Consider the following 19670-nt stretch of genomic DNA (forward strand, 5'->3'; position numbering starts at 1 on the left):
AGCAATTGTTAGTAATGACTGGAGGAAAGGAGATGAGAGAATGGAAAACAGATGCATACAGTTTTAGATAGTGGACAGTTATGTGCCATGGCAGTTCTGGTGGAGAGCCTCCAGTCCCGGGAGCACACACACCAATGCACTGCTGCTTTCTGCTGCGGCTGTTTCCAAAGAATGAGCTAATAAGAATCAATTTGTAGAACAAAGCAAACAAAACTTTGGCTTCTACTCAGGAGAACTTGAGCAATTCTAGTTACAGATCAGGCTTCAACAGAAGCCAAATGCAGATCCATAAAAGTATAATTATTCTGTTTCATTTGGAACCTTTTGTTCTGGATTGCATTCAAAACTACTGTAAGCCCCTTTGTGAGATTCTTTTTCTTTCCAGTCAAGAGAAAAAGAGGCCTTTTGATTTAATAGTTCTACTTTGTTTCAGTTAAAAAGGAGAAAAACCCCACGTCGTCCTTGCCTTTCTTCCTTAAGAATCTTCCCTTCTGCAGAATAGCAGCCAGCAGGTCACAGTTTAGGATGACAGGTCTAATGTAGAGACAAAGTTGTGTTACAGAATATAAATGGTAAATGATATTCTGTTTTTAAGATCTAGTACTCTGTCATTTTCAGCTGGAAACTGAGTAAGATTTTGTTATTGAAATCGGAAGCAATTACAAATTTCTTGCAAAGCCCAAAAACCTTGAAATTGCATATGTGACTTACCTACTCAGCTCCTTTTCCTTGGAAGTATGTAATGGTGGGAAGAGTAAATTGAAAATGGTGTCTTCTCTGAAAACTTAAAAACAATGGGAAAAAAAGAGAGAAAATAGTATTGGAGAACAACTGCACAAAACTAAAGCTGTGTTTAAGGATGAAATGTGTGATTTTGGAGGGGACTTCTGATTCTGAGAACAGCATAGGAGGATGAAAATACTTGTTCATCCACTATAAAATGGCACATCTGCTGAGAATCATCCAGGGCTACACTTTTGTAATGCAGAAGCCCAGTATGGACCCCATTAGCATTTATTAGATCTGTGTATTTCACTTAAATACATGCTCTCCCCCACAGGGAGAGGTTAAGGCTGGGGAATGGTGAGGCTGAGATTGACAGTGATTTCTTTAATTTGACTTGGTAGTGAGGCTGATTAGAGCTCAGAAATGCCTGGCTCCCATTATAGAAATGTCCTAACGACTAGACCTTGCCTGCGCTGCAGAGGAATTGTGCAGAAGGAACAAACAGGGAGTGTGCACAAACACATGCGCTCTTTGTGCTGGGGACTTCTCGTGACTGCTAGCTGTATCCGCAGGGGGAATTAGCACTACATTTCGGCTGGGCTGCTACACCAAACGGGCATCTTTCTGTTCCTCACTAAAATGAAAACCCAGAGAAATTAATTAATTCAGTTAACATTCCAGGTGGCAAAAAATTAAACACAGAGGTACTGAAGATCTGAAGGGACACGAGTGGCGAGGCATGCCACGCTCATCTGGGAGCACAGAGGCTCGACCCACATGCCAGTGTAGGTTATCTGGATTCGGTTTTCCCATGTGCCAGAGGGCGTTTGAGGCCACATCTCCTAGGAGAGGCCCTAACCAAAGAAGGTGTCCTCATTCTCTTTTGTTAACTCTGTTTCATTTTTTTTATATGAAAGAATCAAACACTGGAGCAGCGGCTTGAATCCCACTGTCCCATGTCATAGAGCATGCTGTAATCAGCAGGGCAGAGCAGGACGCTTTCTGTCTCTGCCTCTAATTATCCTGAGTATTTTATACATAATGAGCAGCTGCAGCAGCAGGTCCTGAGGGCACCCCCATTCCCCATCCAAAATAGCCCGTTGTCCGGTTCAGGCTGGATTCAGGCAGAGGAAAAATGAGATCCATGTTTTCTCACTTCTTAGGCAAAGGGTCTTAAGAGACAGTTTCCTTGTTTGCATTCTCACTCCATTTATTTATATATAGCAGGCATTTGCAGAATACTAAGAAATCAAGGATACAAATTTCTGTGTACATTTCTGTTCCTTAAATATGTGCCAGTCTGTTGTGACGGGCCAGTAGTATTTTAGCTGGCAGGAATGTGGACTCCCAGCAGAGATTTGGCTACAGTCATGTAGCAGGCACTGCGGATGTGGTAGGGATGTTCTTAAATGCTGGGCACATATCCTTTTTTATTGGAGCTGCTGACTTAGTCTGAGCGCTGTCTGTATTTCTTAATTAAAAAAAACCAAAACAACCAAACAAAAACCAAAACAAACAAACAACCCCCCCCAAAGAAAGAAAAAAACCCCAAACCAAAAAAACCAACCCTAGTCAAGTATTCCTGTAAGATGCTATCATGAGGCTCAAACTGAAGTGAAAATTTTTCTGCTGGATTTTCTAGTCTTAGTGGTCCTTGATTAACCACAGCATGTCTGAAATAACCAGGAGGGGCAGAGGCCAGTGGGATCCTGGGCATGATTTGCTTTTGCCTTTGACGGCTGTTAACTTTTTTTCTGGTTCTCTTCGTAAGAATGCTGGTGACTGGCTGTTGTCAACAGGATTTTTTTTTCAGTTGCATAAGGACTGAGAAAATAGTATGTCTGACTCTTCCACAGTGAATGGCTTTCAAGTTAAGCCATGGCTGCAGTTATTGTGCTCTAGCTGTGACACTATAAATAAAGTTATTAACAGCAATATGTAAATGGATTTCTATTTTTGTTCCCTGTATTGTTTGCAAAATCTAGGGCAGTTATTCAGTGAGAATCATCTGCTATTTAGCGCTGAGCCTACCAGCATTTGATTCTGTGTGGGCTGCTGCTTTTTCTTCCCCCTTTCTTTCTTTCTCTGCACTGGCTTTTAGAATCCAGCTCCTTTGCAAGTTTTTTTGTTGTGGTATATAAGAAATAGAGTAGCTGTGCTAAGCATTTTCAGGCTTCCGGAGAGTGGCTTGGTACTTAAGAATAGAGAATCATCTCTTGATATCTGAACTACAGAAGCATTAAAAACAACTACACAAACATCAAATACCACAGCTGCTATTTGCCTTAGTGCTATTTGTGCATCTTGCAAATTCCAGTTTGTTCAAAGATCTTTACGGTTTGTGTTTGTTTGCGTGCTCCGTTTCCTTCTGCTTCCGTCTCCATCACTCTGGATCTGCCTGACAGCCATGGGACCTGTTCATGCTGGAAACTTGTACCACATTTATGCATGCAGTTACAGTACAGTCCCCCAAGGGAGAGCACAGATAGGTTGTTTTAGAAACACTTTACTACAGTCACGACTACTCCTATCTGGAAGAGCAAATTATTCTAATGCAAAGCATCTGTTTAGAAACCTGACTGCATCTGTGCTAGGGACAGGAGCCGTCTTGCTGTTAACATGCATCCTCTGTAAGATATTTCACAAGACAGTTTGTTCAAACTTATTCCTGCTCTGCAAGTGAATTTAGCTCTGGCTTCCTTGAATCGCCTACGGGGAAAGTCCCAACCTGTTTGTCCTGTGACTCATTAGCCACAATTTTATTGCCAGCTGTGTTAGCCTTCAGATGGGCATGTGTCTTCCGTGGCACTTTAATTCCATTTCATGCAGCTTTGTGAAAGGCCACCATAACGTTGGGACACCAGCAAGCTGTGTCTCCAGTTTCACTCCTTGCTTGAAGTAGTGGTTAGTTTTACGGTGTATATATAATAGATGAATATGCAGAAGTGTTTTGAAGTTGTGACACCCGCTGTTCTGAACTGAACTGAACTGTCCTTTCAAATGCCAGGCACTTTATTTCATTTTTTTGTTTTTAGTCTTCAAGCCAAAATTGCTGCTACTGTAGTGGCATAGAAAGTAAGCAGAAATCAGATAGACTGGTTTTGCATAGATGTAGAAAGGTCTGACACAGTAACGTTCCTCTTATTTTTATGGTCTGAGACATGCTACCATAATATATATATTGAGTGGTCTCTAAGGTGGCTTTCTATGCTATAGAAAAGATCTGATCAGACTCTATTGATTTTATTGGTATTGGTTCACTGGTAAACTAATAACTGTTTACAGGAACTTCATTTGGAGATGATATTTTGTGAATATTGAAAGTAGCAAGCAAATGGCTTAGTGAAATATCTTAATACATTAACACAGAAATTAAAGTTTCCAATGGAAAATGCATGAGAAAAGCCATTTCGTTATACACAGATCTATTATTCTGGTGGTGCCAATTACAGTAATTCTCTTGAAATCAAGTTAAAATTATATGCCTGCTTCATTATGAGAAGAAACCACTGATTGCAAAAATCAGGGGAGATTCAGTGGAAAGTTAAAAAGACTTACGTATGCAGTGGGCAGACCTGCCTCACCATGCTCCCTGCTCCAGCGTCTCAGGAGAAGATTTTGTGTAGATGTTCCCTGGATTCATGAGGCCAGGATTCACATTTCTGCTTTGCCGTGGTTTTCCCACATGACCCTGAGCCCCTTTATGTATATTCTTTATATACCATGCTGCTGTGTCTGCAAAATAGTGTGGTGTTGCTTTTCTAGCACCAATGACATTTTAACAATTGCTTAATGCCAGTTCAAAGACTTCATACGCCTAAGAAGGTAGAGATGGCAATGGTCCATTTTATTTTATAAAGAAAGAAATTTGAGATGGAGCCAACTAAGTAACTGATCACAGAATCAAATGATGGGCTGTCAAAGATTAGGCTCAAGGTGTCTTGATAGCTAGTATCTTGACCAGCATAATAAAACAAAAGTGGTGTTAATGTTTTCTGATATTACAGTATATAATCTGAATGCTATAAAGTAGATTTAACACTGCTTACTATTTATGAAATAATGGACATATGAAAAGTATTTGGAATATGAGGTATGTTAGGGGCTGAAGAGGTGTGTAGAATTTAATATTCCCTGTTCAAGGATGATCTTTGCATAGAAATACTCATTTAGTGAGCTGAACTATACTGCCTTTTAAGGGGGAGTGTTTTTACTGCTTATATTGATTGTACAGAATTTCATTATATTTACATTGTTTCTCCATGGCAGCTGGAGTTTTCTGTGTCACCAAAGGGAACCAAAGATAGATGTCAGCTCAAGTGCCGTTGATCAATTTTGATGTGATGATAAATCACATCTTAAAAAGGAAACAAACACCTTAACGTTAAATTGTAGCCCTCATAAAGTTGGGAGAACTTTACTCGTGAGTTGAGGATAGCTATTAATTACTGGTTCTTATCAGGTAAGGAATATTAATGTAGTGTACAATAACCAGATAACGAGTTCAATTTCCTGCAGGATTTTTTCCTTTTCGTTTAATTCTGAAATTATGGCCAATCTCCCTTCTCACTGAAAACATCATGTGTTTTATTATTAAATTTATTATCAGGTTTGTTTACTAATTAATAACAAGCTGATCCCTCAGTTAATGAGCTGTACCATTTTCTTTGGCCAGCCATTTTACCTCTCAAAATAACTAACAAAGGATTATATCTTCATTTTAAAGTTCTTCACTGATGTTGCATTGGTGTTTCTCAGAAAAATGGCCATTACAAAGTGTGCACAGTTAAGTTTCTCTATATGCTTTGGGTCCATTTCTCTTTACAGTTTCTTCGGTGTCATTTTAAAAACACAACTGCTCGATTCCATTTAAAAGTACAGAAATCAGGAAGCAGCGAGTCAACTCATTTTGACTGTTCCAAAAAGGGCAGTAAGACTCGTGTTCCTATTTTTCAGCAATCATTTTTCCCAGCAAATGGCCACTTCAGTTTTATTGATCTAGTAAGCTCCCAAACGTGAATGGTAGTTGTGTATACAGAACATCACATCACTTGTCCATTCGGAGCTTATCCATGAAACAGTCTGCATATTTTGGTACCTTCTATCCTTGGGAAAACAAGATAACTATAGGAAAGGCATAGTTGCTCCTTAATGTTTTAAATTATGACATTTATATACCAATGTAATGTTTTCATTATGTAGTGACTTTCCAGAGGGAAAACCCTGACTTACCAAAATTGCAGAGTAAATAAATGACAAAAGGACAGGACGCTGGGGAAGCTAGTGGAGAGAGTGAGGAAGAAGTAAGGTTAGGTTGAAATGACAGCTGCATGCAGAATTACTGCAGCTTTTTGGGTATGGAGTACAAAAGCATCATTGTTTCACTGAATATCCATGATACCAGGGAAGAACAGATTGAATGCCGTTTGCACAGCTATGAAGAGCTCATTCTTTCACCATCAAAGACAAAGACCTGAGCAATATGTAACAGAAAGCATCCCAAACTTGGTTAGATGCAACTTAGTTGATCTCTATCCCATGTGCCTGACCCAGGATATACGTATGAAACTGTTAATGGCCTGTGCCAAAATTTATTACTCTGTTGCCTTCTCTGACAACTGATTGATTGCTGGCACACAGCCTCTATGCAACAGGTTGTCTTTTGTTTTAATACTTGAGTTTTTAGTTGTTTCTCTTTCCTATTGCACTGCTTCTGTGACTTCAGTCACTTTTGCAAGCCATTCTCTCGAAGGAGGGCAGGGAGGAATAGTGCCAGACTCCTACAGCTGTGGTGGTAATGGATAGTCCCTTCCTGCAGAATTCTCTTAGCTCTGTCTTCCTTCTTGTTGGTTTTTGGCAGCATTTTGACATCAGAGATTGCTCTAATGCCAGAAAACAGACTGCAAGAATGCTCAAAGTGAAAAGCATGCCTGAAGTTTGAAAACCAGAAAATAACATGGCTTTTCCCTTTTTGTTTTATATGCAGTTCTGGATTTCAGGCTGTCTTGTGGGACAAATGAATCTGAGATTTATTTTGGTGTGGGTTGGATCCAGCTCCAGTTTGGACAGACCTGCCAGCTCTTTTGCACTGGTCAGGCAGACCCGGGTGAGTCTGGGCTTGCTTGGAGCCAAAGCAAAGACACATGGTCGGGGTCAGCAGTATGCATGGTTCCTTTGCGCCTTTCTGCAAAAGGCCATGTATATCCTTCAACTTTGCCTTCCTAAACTTCCTTGGGGTTGGAATAGATTTGGCATCTTTCTCACTTATATGGTTTTGCCCCTGACCAGAATGATTGGAAAAATTTCCACATTCCCATCAGTCCCTTCTTAGATACATGAAAAAGGTCCAAAGTCCCTCCTTCTTAATAACCAAAATCTCATTTAGGCCGCTTGGATTTCTTTTTTATGTTCGACAGACAGCAGCATCTAATTTGGCTGCAATGATGGAGTAATAAAATTCCTTCCACTCATCCCAAAGACATCCGTAACATGCTCCACCTATAGTTTGGCTGGTAGCCACTGCATAGCTATATTTATTTGTTTTGCCTTCCCCAAATAGTTTTTCTTCCCAAAAAGCTATTTATTACTCCTGTTTCCAGTGAAGAATCAATCTGGTTAAATATAGCCTGCTGAAATAGGAAAATCTTTTAACTCAAGATGTTTAGAGGGAGAGGGTAGCAAGCTTTTCATGTTTAAAATAAAAAATGAGTACTGATGCTGCTTAGCTATAACTAAGTTCCAATAACTGGGGTTGCTACTCATGCTTGTAAACTGCACACCTGGGAAGGTCATGGAAAAACTTCTCCCTGTATGACTGGTGCAGTCTTCCCCTTTTAGTTGGTGATTTCAGGATCTTAATTTCTTCTCATTTCCTGCATTGACAGTGAAAGACAGACCACAGGCATCAAGGTGAGGAGCACTGACCATGATGGAAAGTATGGTGCCATTTTTCTCAGAAGCTCCTGAGTGCCAGCAGGGTCAGACACTCTCAGCAGGGCATTCCCAGGAGCACATTGCTAACGTAGACAGAGCTGCAACCGCAAACGCTGAGAGTTTGTGCTGGAGATGTGCATCTCCAGCTGAGTCCCCCAGGCAGTTCTAACCTCCGGGAACACTCATTTGAGAGCAAACATGGGAAAATCAAGTAAAAGCAGGGTTCTGCAGTTTATATCCTTGCAATGAGCCTTGCTGTCGTCATGCAGTGGCTCTGCGGATGGCAGTCTGCACGTTGCCACTGGTGTCTCTGAGAGCCATCTGGTCTCCTGCTTCTTTGTCAGTTTTTACTCTGTTACCAGTTTCAGTTGGTATGGTCTTGCAGAGTGAACTTCTCAAACAGGGGATGTGGGTTTGGTTTACATTTTTGGCTACTTTGGAAGAGGGACAGGAGGCTTTCTCTCTTTTGCTGTAAAGAAAACGGTGAGGAGGCTCACACGTTTTCTGGGCTTTTGGTTTTGTAGGGGGTTTGTGTGTATTTCCTCCTGTTTTGTGTTATTCTTTCTCTTTCTAAAGTCTTGCTTTGCTTATCACAGCATTTGTGTACATACGTGCCTTCTCACCCTCTTGAGCAAGTGGGAGCCAGGATGACTGATCTTAAGATGGAGCACTGTCACGATGCATGGCGGAGTCCCACCTCCCAAGGGGGAGCTGTGACAGCTGATGTGTCACAGAAGTGCCAGGGCTCATTTGCAACAATAGTGATTTCCAATACCAAACGGATCTTCTCTGAAATGACCATATAAGTTTAGGAAAGAGAGTGTATCTTTTTACTGTTGGGGTTTTTTTTTCCATGACTGTAGGAAAAGGAAATATTTTAACCTCTGGTCTGTCTGATGTCCTGCTGTTCTGGAGAATGTTTTTTTGCATCTCTAAGGCTAAGACCTTAGCCTGTCGCATAGACATCCCTCGAGAGCAAGGCTGATATACTGTTGAGACCTGAGTTAGTCTGGAAGTAGTTTACAGCCTTTGCTGGACCAGTCACTGGGCTGACACTCAGCACGGTGATCTGTGGGGGTCACTTCACCCTCCTTAGGTGGGTTTTGCTGCCCTTGCTCACATTTGTGCTGCTTTACCTAGACATGCTGCCTGACCACGGTTACTGTGCCACTGCTGTGAACTTGTCCTCAGCTTGTTTGGGTTTGTCCTTTTGTCGTTGCTGCTATTAAATTCAGGAGGGAAAGAGCATTCTGGAATGTGCTCACTTAGTGTTTCTGGAAGCTGAAATCCCTTCTGTGCATAGGGTGGATAGAAGAGAGACCACACAGAAGACCCCCACAGTCATCCCATCCCCAAGTGGCTATAGCTGGGAAACCGAAACTGGGTATATCTTGATGCTGTGTCTATTATAGGAACTTCTAGATGAACTTAATACCAGTTTATGCCACTGGAGCTGGAAAATAACTTCTGGGCTTGCAGTGCTGGTGGGGAACTGGCTTTTAAACAGATGTCCAAGTGCAAAAATTGACTCATTTACCGAACTGCTCAAGAGATGCTCCCACCTTGGAGATATTCAAAAGGCATCTAAACATGGTCTTGGGTAACCAGCTCTAGGTGGCCCTGCTTGAGCAGGGGGTTGGACAAGATGACCTCCAGAGGTCTTTTCCAACCTGAACCATTCTGTGATTCTGTGAAAGCCTAGTTTGGTGTTAGGGGCTCGACCCAGCCCTTCAAGTGAGTGTTTTATCATCTTCATCCCAACCTGTCCTTCTTCTTTCTTCTTCCTTTTTCATAGCATGACTTAATGACATGCAACACCAACAGCAGTGGATGGTGTTGTAAAATGACAGTAGCACCCTGAGACACTGTCTTCACCCATTAGCCTAGTGAATTCACTGACAAGGGCAGACTGTGTCTACAGCAAATGGCTTTCTCTTGTTACACCTTTGCTTGTTAATGCTTGTATTTAGTGAACAATAATTATTTTTTTATGGTACATTAACTTTTTCTTCTCTTGTAGGTGGCATTCGTTGCAGTAAAATACCATGGCTTTGATTCACATGCAGTCAGATGCACTTCACTGTTTTTATAAGTCATTAAAGCTCACTGAGTCTGGGGTTTTGTTATGTTTCCCATGCAGTGGCTGTGGTGTTTGGTTTCCAGTAACACATGGTGTTTATATTCATGACTGGCATTACCGTTGTGATGGTGATAGGGTTTGTGTTTCTTGCTTTGCCTGATTTATGTTGTGGCTGGCGTGCATGGCACGCACATGTCTTGAAATAGAACACTACTGGTTTTTAGTTTTTACGTTAGAAGCACTGATGATTTAATTTAGCATTTTGAATAATCCTGCATTTGCAGGGAAACCTGGCTGTGTCCTGTCCCTCCTTTGATGACTCTGTTATCTTCAGACATTTAAGGCTGTACTTCAAAATCATTCTCTGTAGTTGCATGTGGTTTTTAAATGTCTCATGTGGGTTTCCTGCTTCCCACCTTGTCCTAAGCTCTTCCTACTCCTTAGGTGGTTCTTTGCTTTCTGCCAAGACCTCTCCCCTTCCCACACTCTTGCTAAGAACCTTATCCTTTGCCATCTGAAAGATCCTGTGATGCTTCTGCCTTAGGGTATGTTAGCAGTGCAGTCACAGCAAGGATCACCTGAATTACAGGAGCTAGTTTTAAATGACCTGCAGTGGTAGGACCCAAGGTGCAGTGGGATGGACCTGAGCACAGGCTATGAAAGCAGCCCAAGCTGGGCAGGCTCACACTGCTTATCTCTGGGTTGTTGCACTGAGGCTTCTGCTGGTACCTGAGCTGCCTGTCTGTGTGTATCTTAACTATTCTCAGAATGCATTACAGACCAAAAAATGGGAAAGCTGAGCTCAGAACTTTGGGAATTTTCTCCTCTTGGCTCTGCATCTTAGCTGCTCCTCTCTCCGTTTCACCTCACTCTGCCTTTGCAGTTATGCGAAGCACTCTGCAAAAAGCATCTAGACATCCTGCTCATGGAGGTCTCACAGTCCACAGTGGTGGTGGTGGTTTTGGTAAGGGCCAAGCTCAGGCAGAAGCTGGTATCCCAGTGGCAGCAGCAGCTAGAGCTGTGTGCCTCAGCCTGCCCTGTGCTGCCCATCAGCCCTGGGCTCTTGGAATCAGCAAGACCCAGCAGCACAGGGATGTTCCAGTCCATGTATCCACCTTTCCTGCTCCCCTGCCTGGGGCTTGGGCGAGAGCTGGCAGGTATCAGGCTGGTCCCTAAGCAGAGGGGAGGGTGGCAGGATCTGGAAGCTACTCAAGCTCCTTATCATCTTTCTTCCCTGTCAGCGTCATGAGCCACGTAGGGCAACAGGCACAAAATTGAGCTTGCCTTGTACAGCTATGAAATCTTGAGCCAGTCCTTGCTGGAAATAGCAGCTGAAATAGGAGCTTAGGAAAGTATTCACCTCTACCCTATAACACAATTTGTGGTACTTTTCAACCAAAGTTGAACAGAAATAATTTTTTAAAAAAACTTATAAAATGAATGATAACTCCACTTTTTTTGTCTGTCTTTCCCAGAAATAAACCAGGTTTTTGTCTTTTTTGAGGTCATACCCTGGTTACTGCTGGACAAAACCCAATCAGATGGTAAATCTGAAGGCAGTGACGGAGTGGAAAATATATCAAGAGCTCTGAAACCATTACAACATTTTAATTACATGCTAAACTTTTTTCCACAAAGCAGTAGCCTTCCAGATGAAGGGACTGGGACCCAGGGCTGATAATAGTTGCTGATGCCCAGGCTGCAGACTGTGTGGTCAATCTTTTCCAGTCAGCTTCAGCTAATAGTACTTCTAAACCACTGCCTTACTTATCTCACAATATTTTATAGCTGTAATAATTATTTCATTTGACCTTTTGTTGACCGCTGTCATTTACCCCACATTTTGGCACAAGAAAGGCCTATTACTGGCATTGTGCTCCCACCAGCAAGGAAATGCCTTGCCCTCTGAGGACTGACAAATAGTTGGCTAGAGTTGTGCCCTTCATCACAGTCATCCATCACCATCATCCTTTAACAAAATCTTTTCATTGCTAAGGGTAGTCTGACATGAAAGACTGAAGTGTGGAGTGAGGACCTAAGGGTAGTGGGGAATCTGTGTGTTTAAGGCTCCTGGTCTGGATAAGATGCACTGGCAGGACTGGGAGATGCTCCTGCAACCTCACTGCATGCATGTTGTGTGTGTCAGGAGATTTAGTGGGCTTCATTTTTAAAGAAAAGCTCTGACTAAACACAGGATGAAGACCATGTGCTGTTCCCTGATGGCTATTGTAAGAGAAATCTACTTTTTTCCTAGCTGCTTCTGGGCTATTGGGTATTTTACAGGGAGAAGGCTGAATTTAAGTGTTACTGGGGCTAATAACAAAAGGAACAGAAGTGGCATGGCACAGCACCACGTACATGGGTTCCCATTCCTCCCTTACGGGTCATTAGCAGGGTTGGGAGCAATAAACCTGGTTGCTGACTCTGCTGCTGGAGCTGCAGTGCTAGCAGGAGAGTGTGGAGGGAACAGATGAGGCACGAGGAGTAAAATGTGATTTAGTGGCTTTCAGAGCTCTCTGTTGAGAGCAGAGGACATAGAGGCTTCAGGCTGGGTTCCTGTTTGCAAGGGCTGTTTTCTCTGATGGTCATGTGCTGTTCTTTCTCCAGTCTCCTGCCAGAAATGTGTCTTTCCCCTCTCTGTCTTCAGTTCCCAGATTACTTACTGCTTTGTCCTCTGCTGTCTCCCACGTGGTCCTTTCCATACCCTCATGAGGTTTTCCATTCCCTGCAGCCCACATGTCCCAGGCAGTGTCTTCTGATAGCTCAGTGGTGTAGCTATTTGGTTGCAGAGCAGGTCACACAACTGCCTCAAGCCTGTAATGGAATATGCTCAGGTGCTTCAAGAGGTTCATAGGTTATTTGGTTAGCTGACATGGAAGAGAGGTGAGGGGATGGACAGTGCAGGTAGCTAACTTCATGTTAATCACAAAGTGTGCAAAAACTGGGTCATGCAAAGGACTTAACATGTAACCAGTTCTGAGTAGGTTTTCATATAAAGAGGAAAAGGCATGTGCCAGGTGAAGATCTTGCCCGTATTGCCAAGCATCATGTGCATGTTCAAGAGTGAGAAGAGACTTGAAGCATCTAAAAAAATACTTGCAGTTCATTCCCTTGCTTTAGATAAAACCAAACTTCTTTTCCCTTGACTTCCCTCTCAAAAATTTTCAAACTGCCTTTGTTGCATCCCTCTTTCCTCAAACAAAACACTCATTCCAAGAAGCATCTCGTGTAGTAAATGTTGGCTTCCTAACAGGGGCATCAATGTTACCTTCCCAATATTGCTACCAGCTTGTGTGCAGAATACATTTCTGATTCCCATCATGTAACCTTTCTGGATTTTATTCTTATAATAAACCCTTTTGTGGTGCTTATAATTGTAGTTTTCTAGAACTCAGCCAGAGCACTGCATGTGGAGCTGCAACTGTGCTGTCCTTGGAAGTGCAAGACAAGGATCAGGATGAAGGAGATAGATATCTGCCGAATTTGAACAAAGAGCAATTTGCTGGTCGCCCATAGACAGTTACAAGTTTGAGAAAATGTTATAATCAAGTAGTTTCAATTTGCAAAGGCATAGGGCTCTGCTGATTACTTCATTTGCCTGGTTGAAAATACTGCTGTGATTTAACTTCTAGGAATGTCTAATCCATTTATCTGGCATGATAGTAATGGGGAATGGAGGGAGCAACCTTCAGTCATTTATCCATGTTTATTAGGACACTATGCTAGTACTAATTTTCTGAATCAGGCATGAGGAGAAGGCTCAGGGCATCCCTATGTAGTACTTTCAGATATACTCATTGCTATCTGAACATAAGAGCAGCAATTATTCTTTATTCCTCCTGTTATGACACATGGCTCTTACAACACACACATGAGCAAAGAGTGTGAACATGTCCACAAGTGAGGAATCTGCAATTTGCCCCATGCTGGAAGAGGAACATGCTTGCAACAAGACACATTTTATTACTGCCACAAGAACTAGAGACATTTCGTATTTGTACATTACATATTAACACATACTTAAGTTGCTTCATGAGCAATACAGACATCTCTAAGATTTCAGTTGATTTCAAGTATATTTCTTTGGGAGGTTTACTTTTATTTGTAAATATGTGAAATCTTGATTTATTTTTTGTGTATTTTCTCCAGCGTTTAAAAAAATGGCAAAGTGTATTTTGATTCAGACATCCCTGCATTCCTTTCTTGCTTTTTTCTTGTATATTTTAGCTTCAGTCTGACTAACAAGGAAATATTTAATGCATGCAGTATGTTTGGTTGATGTTGTATTGAAGTTGAAATGTAGAAGGAAGACGTGAAAAGCATGCCAGAATTGAAATGTTTTTCAGGATTTTTGCAAAAAATGCTTGTGAAAATATTTTTGTTGTCTTTGCTTTCTGTCTGAAGACATTGCAGGGAATTCCAACTGAAAACATAGCCTCTGCAATTTGTCTAAAACATGTTGCAGTTTTATTTTACAAATAAGAAACAATTCCAAAGTGCTTGTTATTTACACTTCTAATTGCTCTTCCTATTCAAGTACAGCTTGATGCAATAATTAACTTCAAAGGAGAAATCAGCCACTTGATAAATGTTCCAATATACAAGTATAGCTCATTAATTTTATATTTATATAAATGTGTGTGCATATATACATGTTATCTTAGATCTATATAGACAGTCTGGTGCTTGTTTTACTGAATAGTTTTAAATTTAGCATAATGGCTGTGTTTGATGGCAAATCAGTATTTTCAATGTTGTAATTATCAATGAAACAGAATCTTTTTCCAGTTTAAAAAAAGAAAATCTTTGCAGTACAGCATTAAAATTGATTAATTGAAATCAAAGAATCATTATTAATACTTGTAATTCAAATAATTATGCTTTCAAAACAGTCCATACTGCTTTCAGAGGGCTTTCCCGGTCCATCTTGGGCGGATGGGAGCAATTCACTATCCCTGTTTCAATAGCAGAGGTTTGCCTCAGTTGGCAAGGGCTGCACTTGTCGTTCGACAGAAAGTTGGGCGATGCCTGCTTGCAGCCTTACTGAGAGGAGCTCCTGAGTGCTGTAGGTGTATATTTTTATAGTGTTTCAGGGGCTAAGCCAGCTGGAAGGTGTGATACAAATGGGAGGTTTCATTTCTGTAGTTCTTTAGAAGCTGAGCGAAAAAAAAAAAACCAATGAGTGAGAAGCTGGGAGATGAGTAGAGTAAACCAGTGTAGATTTCCTTCTCCAGAGAATGAAGAGTATAAAAGCCCGATGGTAAGTCTTCACCAGGACAGCGCAGTGTGTTAGGGCATGGCCAGCCAGCCCTCCTGCGCCCAAGCCTTTGCCCCGGCAGCACTCGGTACCGTCACGCCTGGCTTTTTGCGTATATAACATTGCAGGAACGTGTCTGCCAGGCACACGGTACAGGGCAGGGTGCATGCGCGGAAGCAGACCACCAAAGCCAGGGTGAAAGCTGTGGTAGACAAGTGAAGGTTATTCACTAGAGAGGGGCTTTATTTTGTGGCTGCACTTTGACAGCAGGGGAAGCGGGCAGAGGAGTGTGGTTTTTCTGCAGGGGAGTTAAGACACAGGCGATGTTATTGAGCTGAGGGGTTGAGGAATGTGAACAAAATGGGTAAGTGTTGATTTTACAGCTGGACTAATCTCATCATTGTGTAGGAGTGCCTTGTTAACGATGGCTGATGGCATTATCATGCCACCACCAGCTCCTAGCATACTGGACATGTGGCAGGGGTGGGGGCGTGAAAGACTTGTGGGGTTTTCTCACCCTTTCTAATCTCTGGAGAAGATGAGGCTGTGCCCCTCAGGGCTTTACGTGTGATAGAGGCTGTATCATAAGGTGGCATTAGGGGTGCTCATCTCCTTGTTGCTATAAGGCTGGGATACCCATACATGCCTCCCCATCCCTAGATTTCTACCCCAGAACTTACACAAATATCAGCAACAAATTTTGTGACACTTTCATATTTTTTTTCTCTTTTTTCCCAAGCATCCTCTTTGCAGACATAGAGGGTTTCACAAGTCTGGCCTCCCAGTGCACTGCTCAGGAGCTGGTCATGACGCTGAACGAGCTCTTTGCCAGATTTGATAAGCTAGCAGCTGTAAGTTTTCTATTATAATTCTGATTTTTTTTTTCCTGTTGCAAGAATGACATACTGTGCTGGTTCACTGGATTTCTGTAAATATTCACTGCCCTAAAAGGCAAGCTATTGCAAGCATGAATATAATCTGAACACTTCTCTCTTCTTTATTATTATTATTATTATTAATTTTTTTTAGGAGAACCACTGTTTACGTATCAAGATCCTGGGTGATTGCTATTACTGTGTGTCTGGGTTGCCAGAAGCAAGAGCTGACCATGCACACTGCTGTGTTGAAATGGGAATGGATATGATAGAGGCCATCTCGTAAGTACCATATTCCCCATGGAGAATTTCGGAACAAATAGTAAGTAGATTCTCTTTCCCGTTAGGTTTTCCTTACATTAGTAGCAAGGTAACCAAGCCAGGGAACTGATGCCAGCAAAAAGGGAGACGAGCTGGAACAAGAAAACAAAATGCAGTAAAGGTTTGACAGCAGAAAAACAGACACTTGAGTCCATTACAGCCGTGTGGATATCAGAGCTCAATCTCCTGATGAGAAAGGCAAAGGTTACTGTAATTACTGGAAGTCTCATTCCCAAAGGAGGATTCCAGTGAATTACAGAAATGTGAAATCAGAGGATTAATAATAACTTTCATTCACTCTTCACTTTCCTGTCTTTAAACCAGCTTTTTGCTCACCTTACAATTCCTCTGCGAAGGTCTGTCTTGTCTAGTTTAAATAATCCTTTTCCATGTGTCCTATGCCAAAAAGGTCGGATTCAAGACTTTCTTACTTTAGTTAAATTAATTATTGAAGAAAACCATAAAGTTGGTCTGATACAAACTGGGACAGATCCATGGTGGTTTTTCTTTTATTTCCACTTACTTCCCCATCTTTATTTTTTTCTTTTAAAATTTGTTCTGAAGCTTTACCTGCTCCTAATAATCAGACTAGCAATCTTGTGTTTGTCCAGACCACCTGTCTTTAGAGACTAACAAATATGAGACCCATATCTAGTTACATTACTTGGAGGACTGCAGACAATGTTGAATATTGTTTGCGTCAGACCTGAGTTTTCACAGGCCATTTCTTTCAGAACTCAGGTAGGGAAGATTTATTTGGTCATCTTGAGTGTATGCAAGTTTAGGCACAAAGTTCAGTCAGTTTTAGATGGTAACTGAGCTGACCTTAGTATCTACACCATCCCTGGTGCACAGAGTTTTTTCCCTTCTCTTTGAGTTTTTTATTTTGGGAAAGCATCTTCTAAAGTATCCATGGTACCAACAGAGAAGTAGAAGATCTCTATGCAGTTCTCCTCTCATTCTGTTCAGTAAATTGATGGAGTTTCCACTTCATCTTGATAAAAACTAGAGCTACCTATTTGCTGAGCTTGATACAGTGCATCCTTACCATTTGAATATCTGCAAGGACATGAATACACACCCACACTTCTCAGCCTCATTGTCATAACAAAGTTACATAGTTTGAAAAGCAGTGTTTTCACCCAGGAGACCCCATTCAAAGAGCAATACACAGCAGCATTCCCTTGCTTTGTATACAGTGTATACTGTCAGGACTTCCTACCTTTACTTTCCTGGTTTTAAACTCTGTTGCTTTGCACCAGTCTCCTTTTGGGGTTTGTATGCAAAGCCCCAAATAAAACGAGTTACAAGTAGCTAGTTTTCAGTAGCCCTTGAAAGGATGCTATTTCTTCCACGTGAAGTACAATTAAGTGACAGGTGACAGAGTGTCTTGTCAAACACGAGAAGCAGCAATTCTTAGCCACCAGCCCTACAAAGAAGATACTGTGTAAGTTGTCCAGAAAAGTCTCACTTTCTGCACTAGTTGGCCTGATGAAATCCAGAGACCTTGACATGTTGCTGTGTAATCCCCCACAAGGCTGAGTAACACCAGGATGTTTAGACTTCATTGATTAACTGAAACCCACCTTACCTTGACATAAACATGGAGCTGAAGTGCACTCAATGTTTGTTCACAAATAGCTCTTCAGCAGCCTTTAAAACTTGTTTCCTACTTGATGTATGATGAATGCATTTAACAATCTTATCTCTTAATAAGTCTGGAAGGTGACTGTTCTCACTACACCTGCTCCCCCCCCCCCCAAGGATCAAGATAAGAGGTTTCACAATTAAGGTACCCAGTAGCTACTGAACATTTGATTGCAGGCTTCACCAACACTGGGCCCTGCCTCTAGGCTGATTTCATCTGTGCACAATAACAGCAGGGAGTGTTACCCCAGATCAGAAGGATAGAATTATATTTGCTGTACTGCTGGTATAAATGAACTAAAAAAAAAAAACGGAAGGTAACAAAGGATATTTCATTTTTCTATAAAGAATAGACAAACGCATTTGTTTGCTGCAAAGTCTGGAGAAAGTCACCTTCTCCTCAACGACTCTACTGGGAGAAGTTCCCTGGTCTTGTGTCAGTAACATAGCTTGGCAGAGGGTGCAGTAGGGTTTGTAGCCCTCATGCAGCATGTGCTGTACCCACACTGCAGCTGGTGTTGTCCTTGCAAGGGTTATGGCCGCAGCTGCATTTTCATTACCCCAGTTCCTATTGCTTTCCCAAGTATTGTGATTGGAGCTCTTTCAGTTTGTAAGCCTGTGGCAACTTACCCATATGCAGCTTCCCTTCCCTGCCAGAGAACCTCTGCTGCTTGTTAATAAAAATAATGAACGTCACCTCAGCAAGTAGATAGTGAAATGTAAGATAGGGATTGTAAGGAAAAAGGATCTGCAAGAGGGTAGGAGCTGTTTCAACAAGAAGTCATCTTGAACAGTCTTTTAAGGGGCATATTACACTGTGAGGAGTGAACTAGAGTCCAGAATTGGTTTATCTTTAATCACTCATCTTCATTAATAACTAAAGCATAAATATTAGATCTGTGTTGATGTTAGGAAGTTGGGAGGACTTGTCTGTCCAGAGGATGTAATCTAGAAAGGACTAGATGAACCTGAAAACCAAAAAGGTTGAAATCTGATAGGTATGAAGTACAGCTTCTTGCTGCAAGGTATTAACAGCTCAAAGGAAAGGACTGTGCTGTGTGATGTAGGTGAATTTACCTGTGAAACATGGACGTTCTGGGAATGATGTGAATAGCAGTAATGAGAAGCAGAGTTGTTCTGGTGGCCTCAACAAGACTTTCCCCTACCCACATTCCTAAATATATATTTCATGTGAACAGCTCTTGAAGTTAACTTTTGCCCTAAAAGGGCAAAACCCACAAAGTATTCCAGCAGTCATTTTGGAAGTAAGCAGAACATCCAAAACCTTATTAAAATCAGAGCTTGAGTATTTGTAGCTGCCTGTTTGGAGTGACTGCAATAGATGTGGTTCTCTGGTTTTGCTGCTCTGACTGCAGCTGTAAGCCCTGTTCAAGCTTTCCAACTGCAGTGGGGTATTTCACACACATATCATGTTTCATCTGTGGAAGAGTTGATGCTTGGTGCCGTACAGACAAATTAAGATCTCTGAAATCATTTCCTTTTTCTCTTTGCAACATGCTATTACTCTTAATGAGGCTGAGTGCTGGCAGGTTATGTCCAGCTTTGGTATGGAAATCAGAGACCAGCACTTTATTCCTTTTACTGCCCTGAAGATTTCTTTTTTATGAGTTCTCAACTTGAGCGTGAGTTCAGAGTACATGGATTTACTCCAAGGGCTCCCCTTTCTAATTAGTACTCCGCTTGGCCAGCCAGGCCATCCAAAACCAGTACAGCTGGTCTGGCTTTGTTTTGTTGTCCTGTTGGTATTGAGCAGCACCGTGTGTATGCGTGAATAATTTATGGGTCATTATGGATTTTTGTGTTCTGGGTG

The 19670-nt window shown here is 41.7% G+C and overlaps 1 protein-coding gene across 1 annotated transcript in view; it reads left to right on the top strand.

Annotated features, from left to right (window-relative positions):
* ADCY5 (adenylate cyclase 5) overlaps positions 1-19670 on the top strand; it is a 220636-nt gene that overhangs the window by 143704 nt on the left and 57262 nt on the right. Inside the window, exons 4-5 of the mRNA XM_069780958.1 lie at positions 15736-15847; positions 16026-16153. Coding sequence (XP_069637059.1) covers positions 15736-15847; positions 16026-16153 — 240 coding nt within the window. The remainder of the gene's footprint in view (positions 1-15735; positions 15848-16025; positions 16154-19670) is intronic.

The sequence above is a fragment of the Haliaeetus albicilla genome, chromosome 4 (assembly GCF_947461875.1).
Source record: "Haliaeetus albicilla chromosome 4, bHalAlb1.1, whole genome shotgun sequence".
NCBI lineage: Eukaryota > Metazoa > Chordata > Aves > Accipitriformes > Accipitridae > Haliaeetus > Haliaeetus albicilla.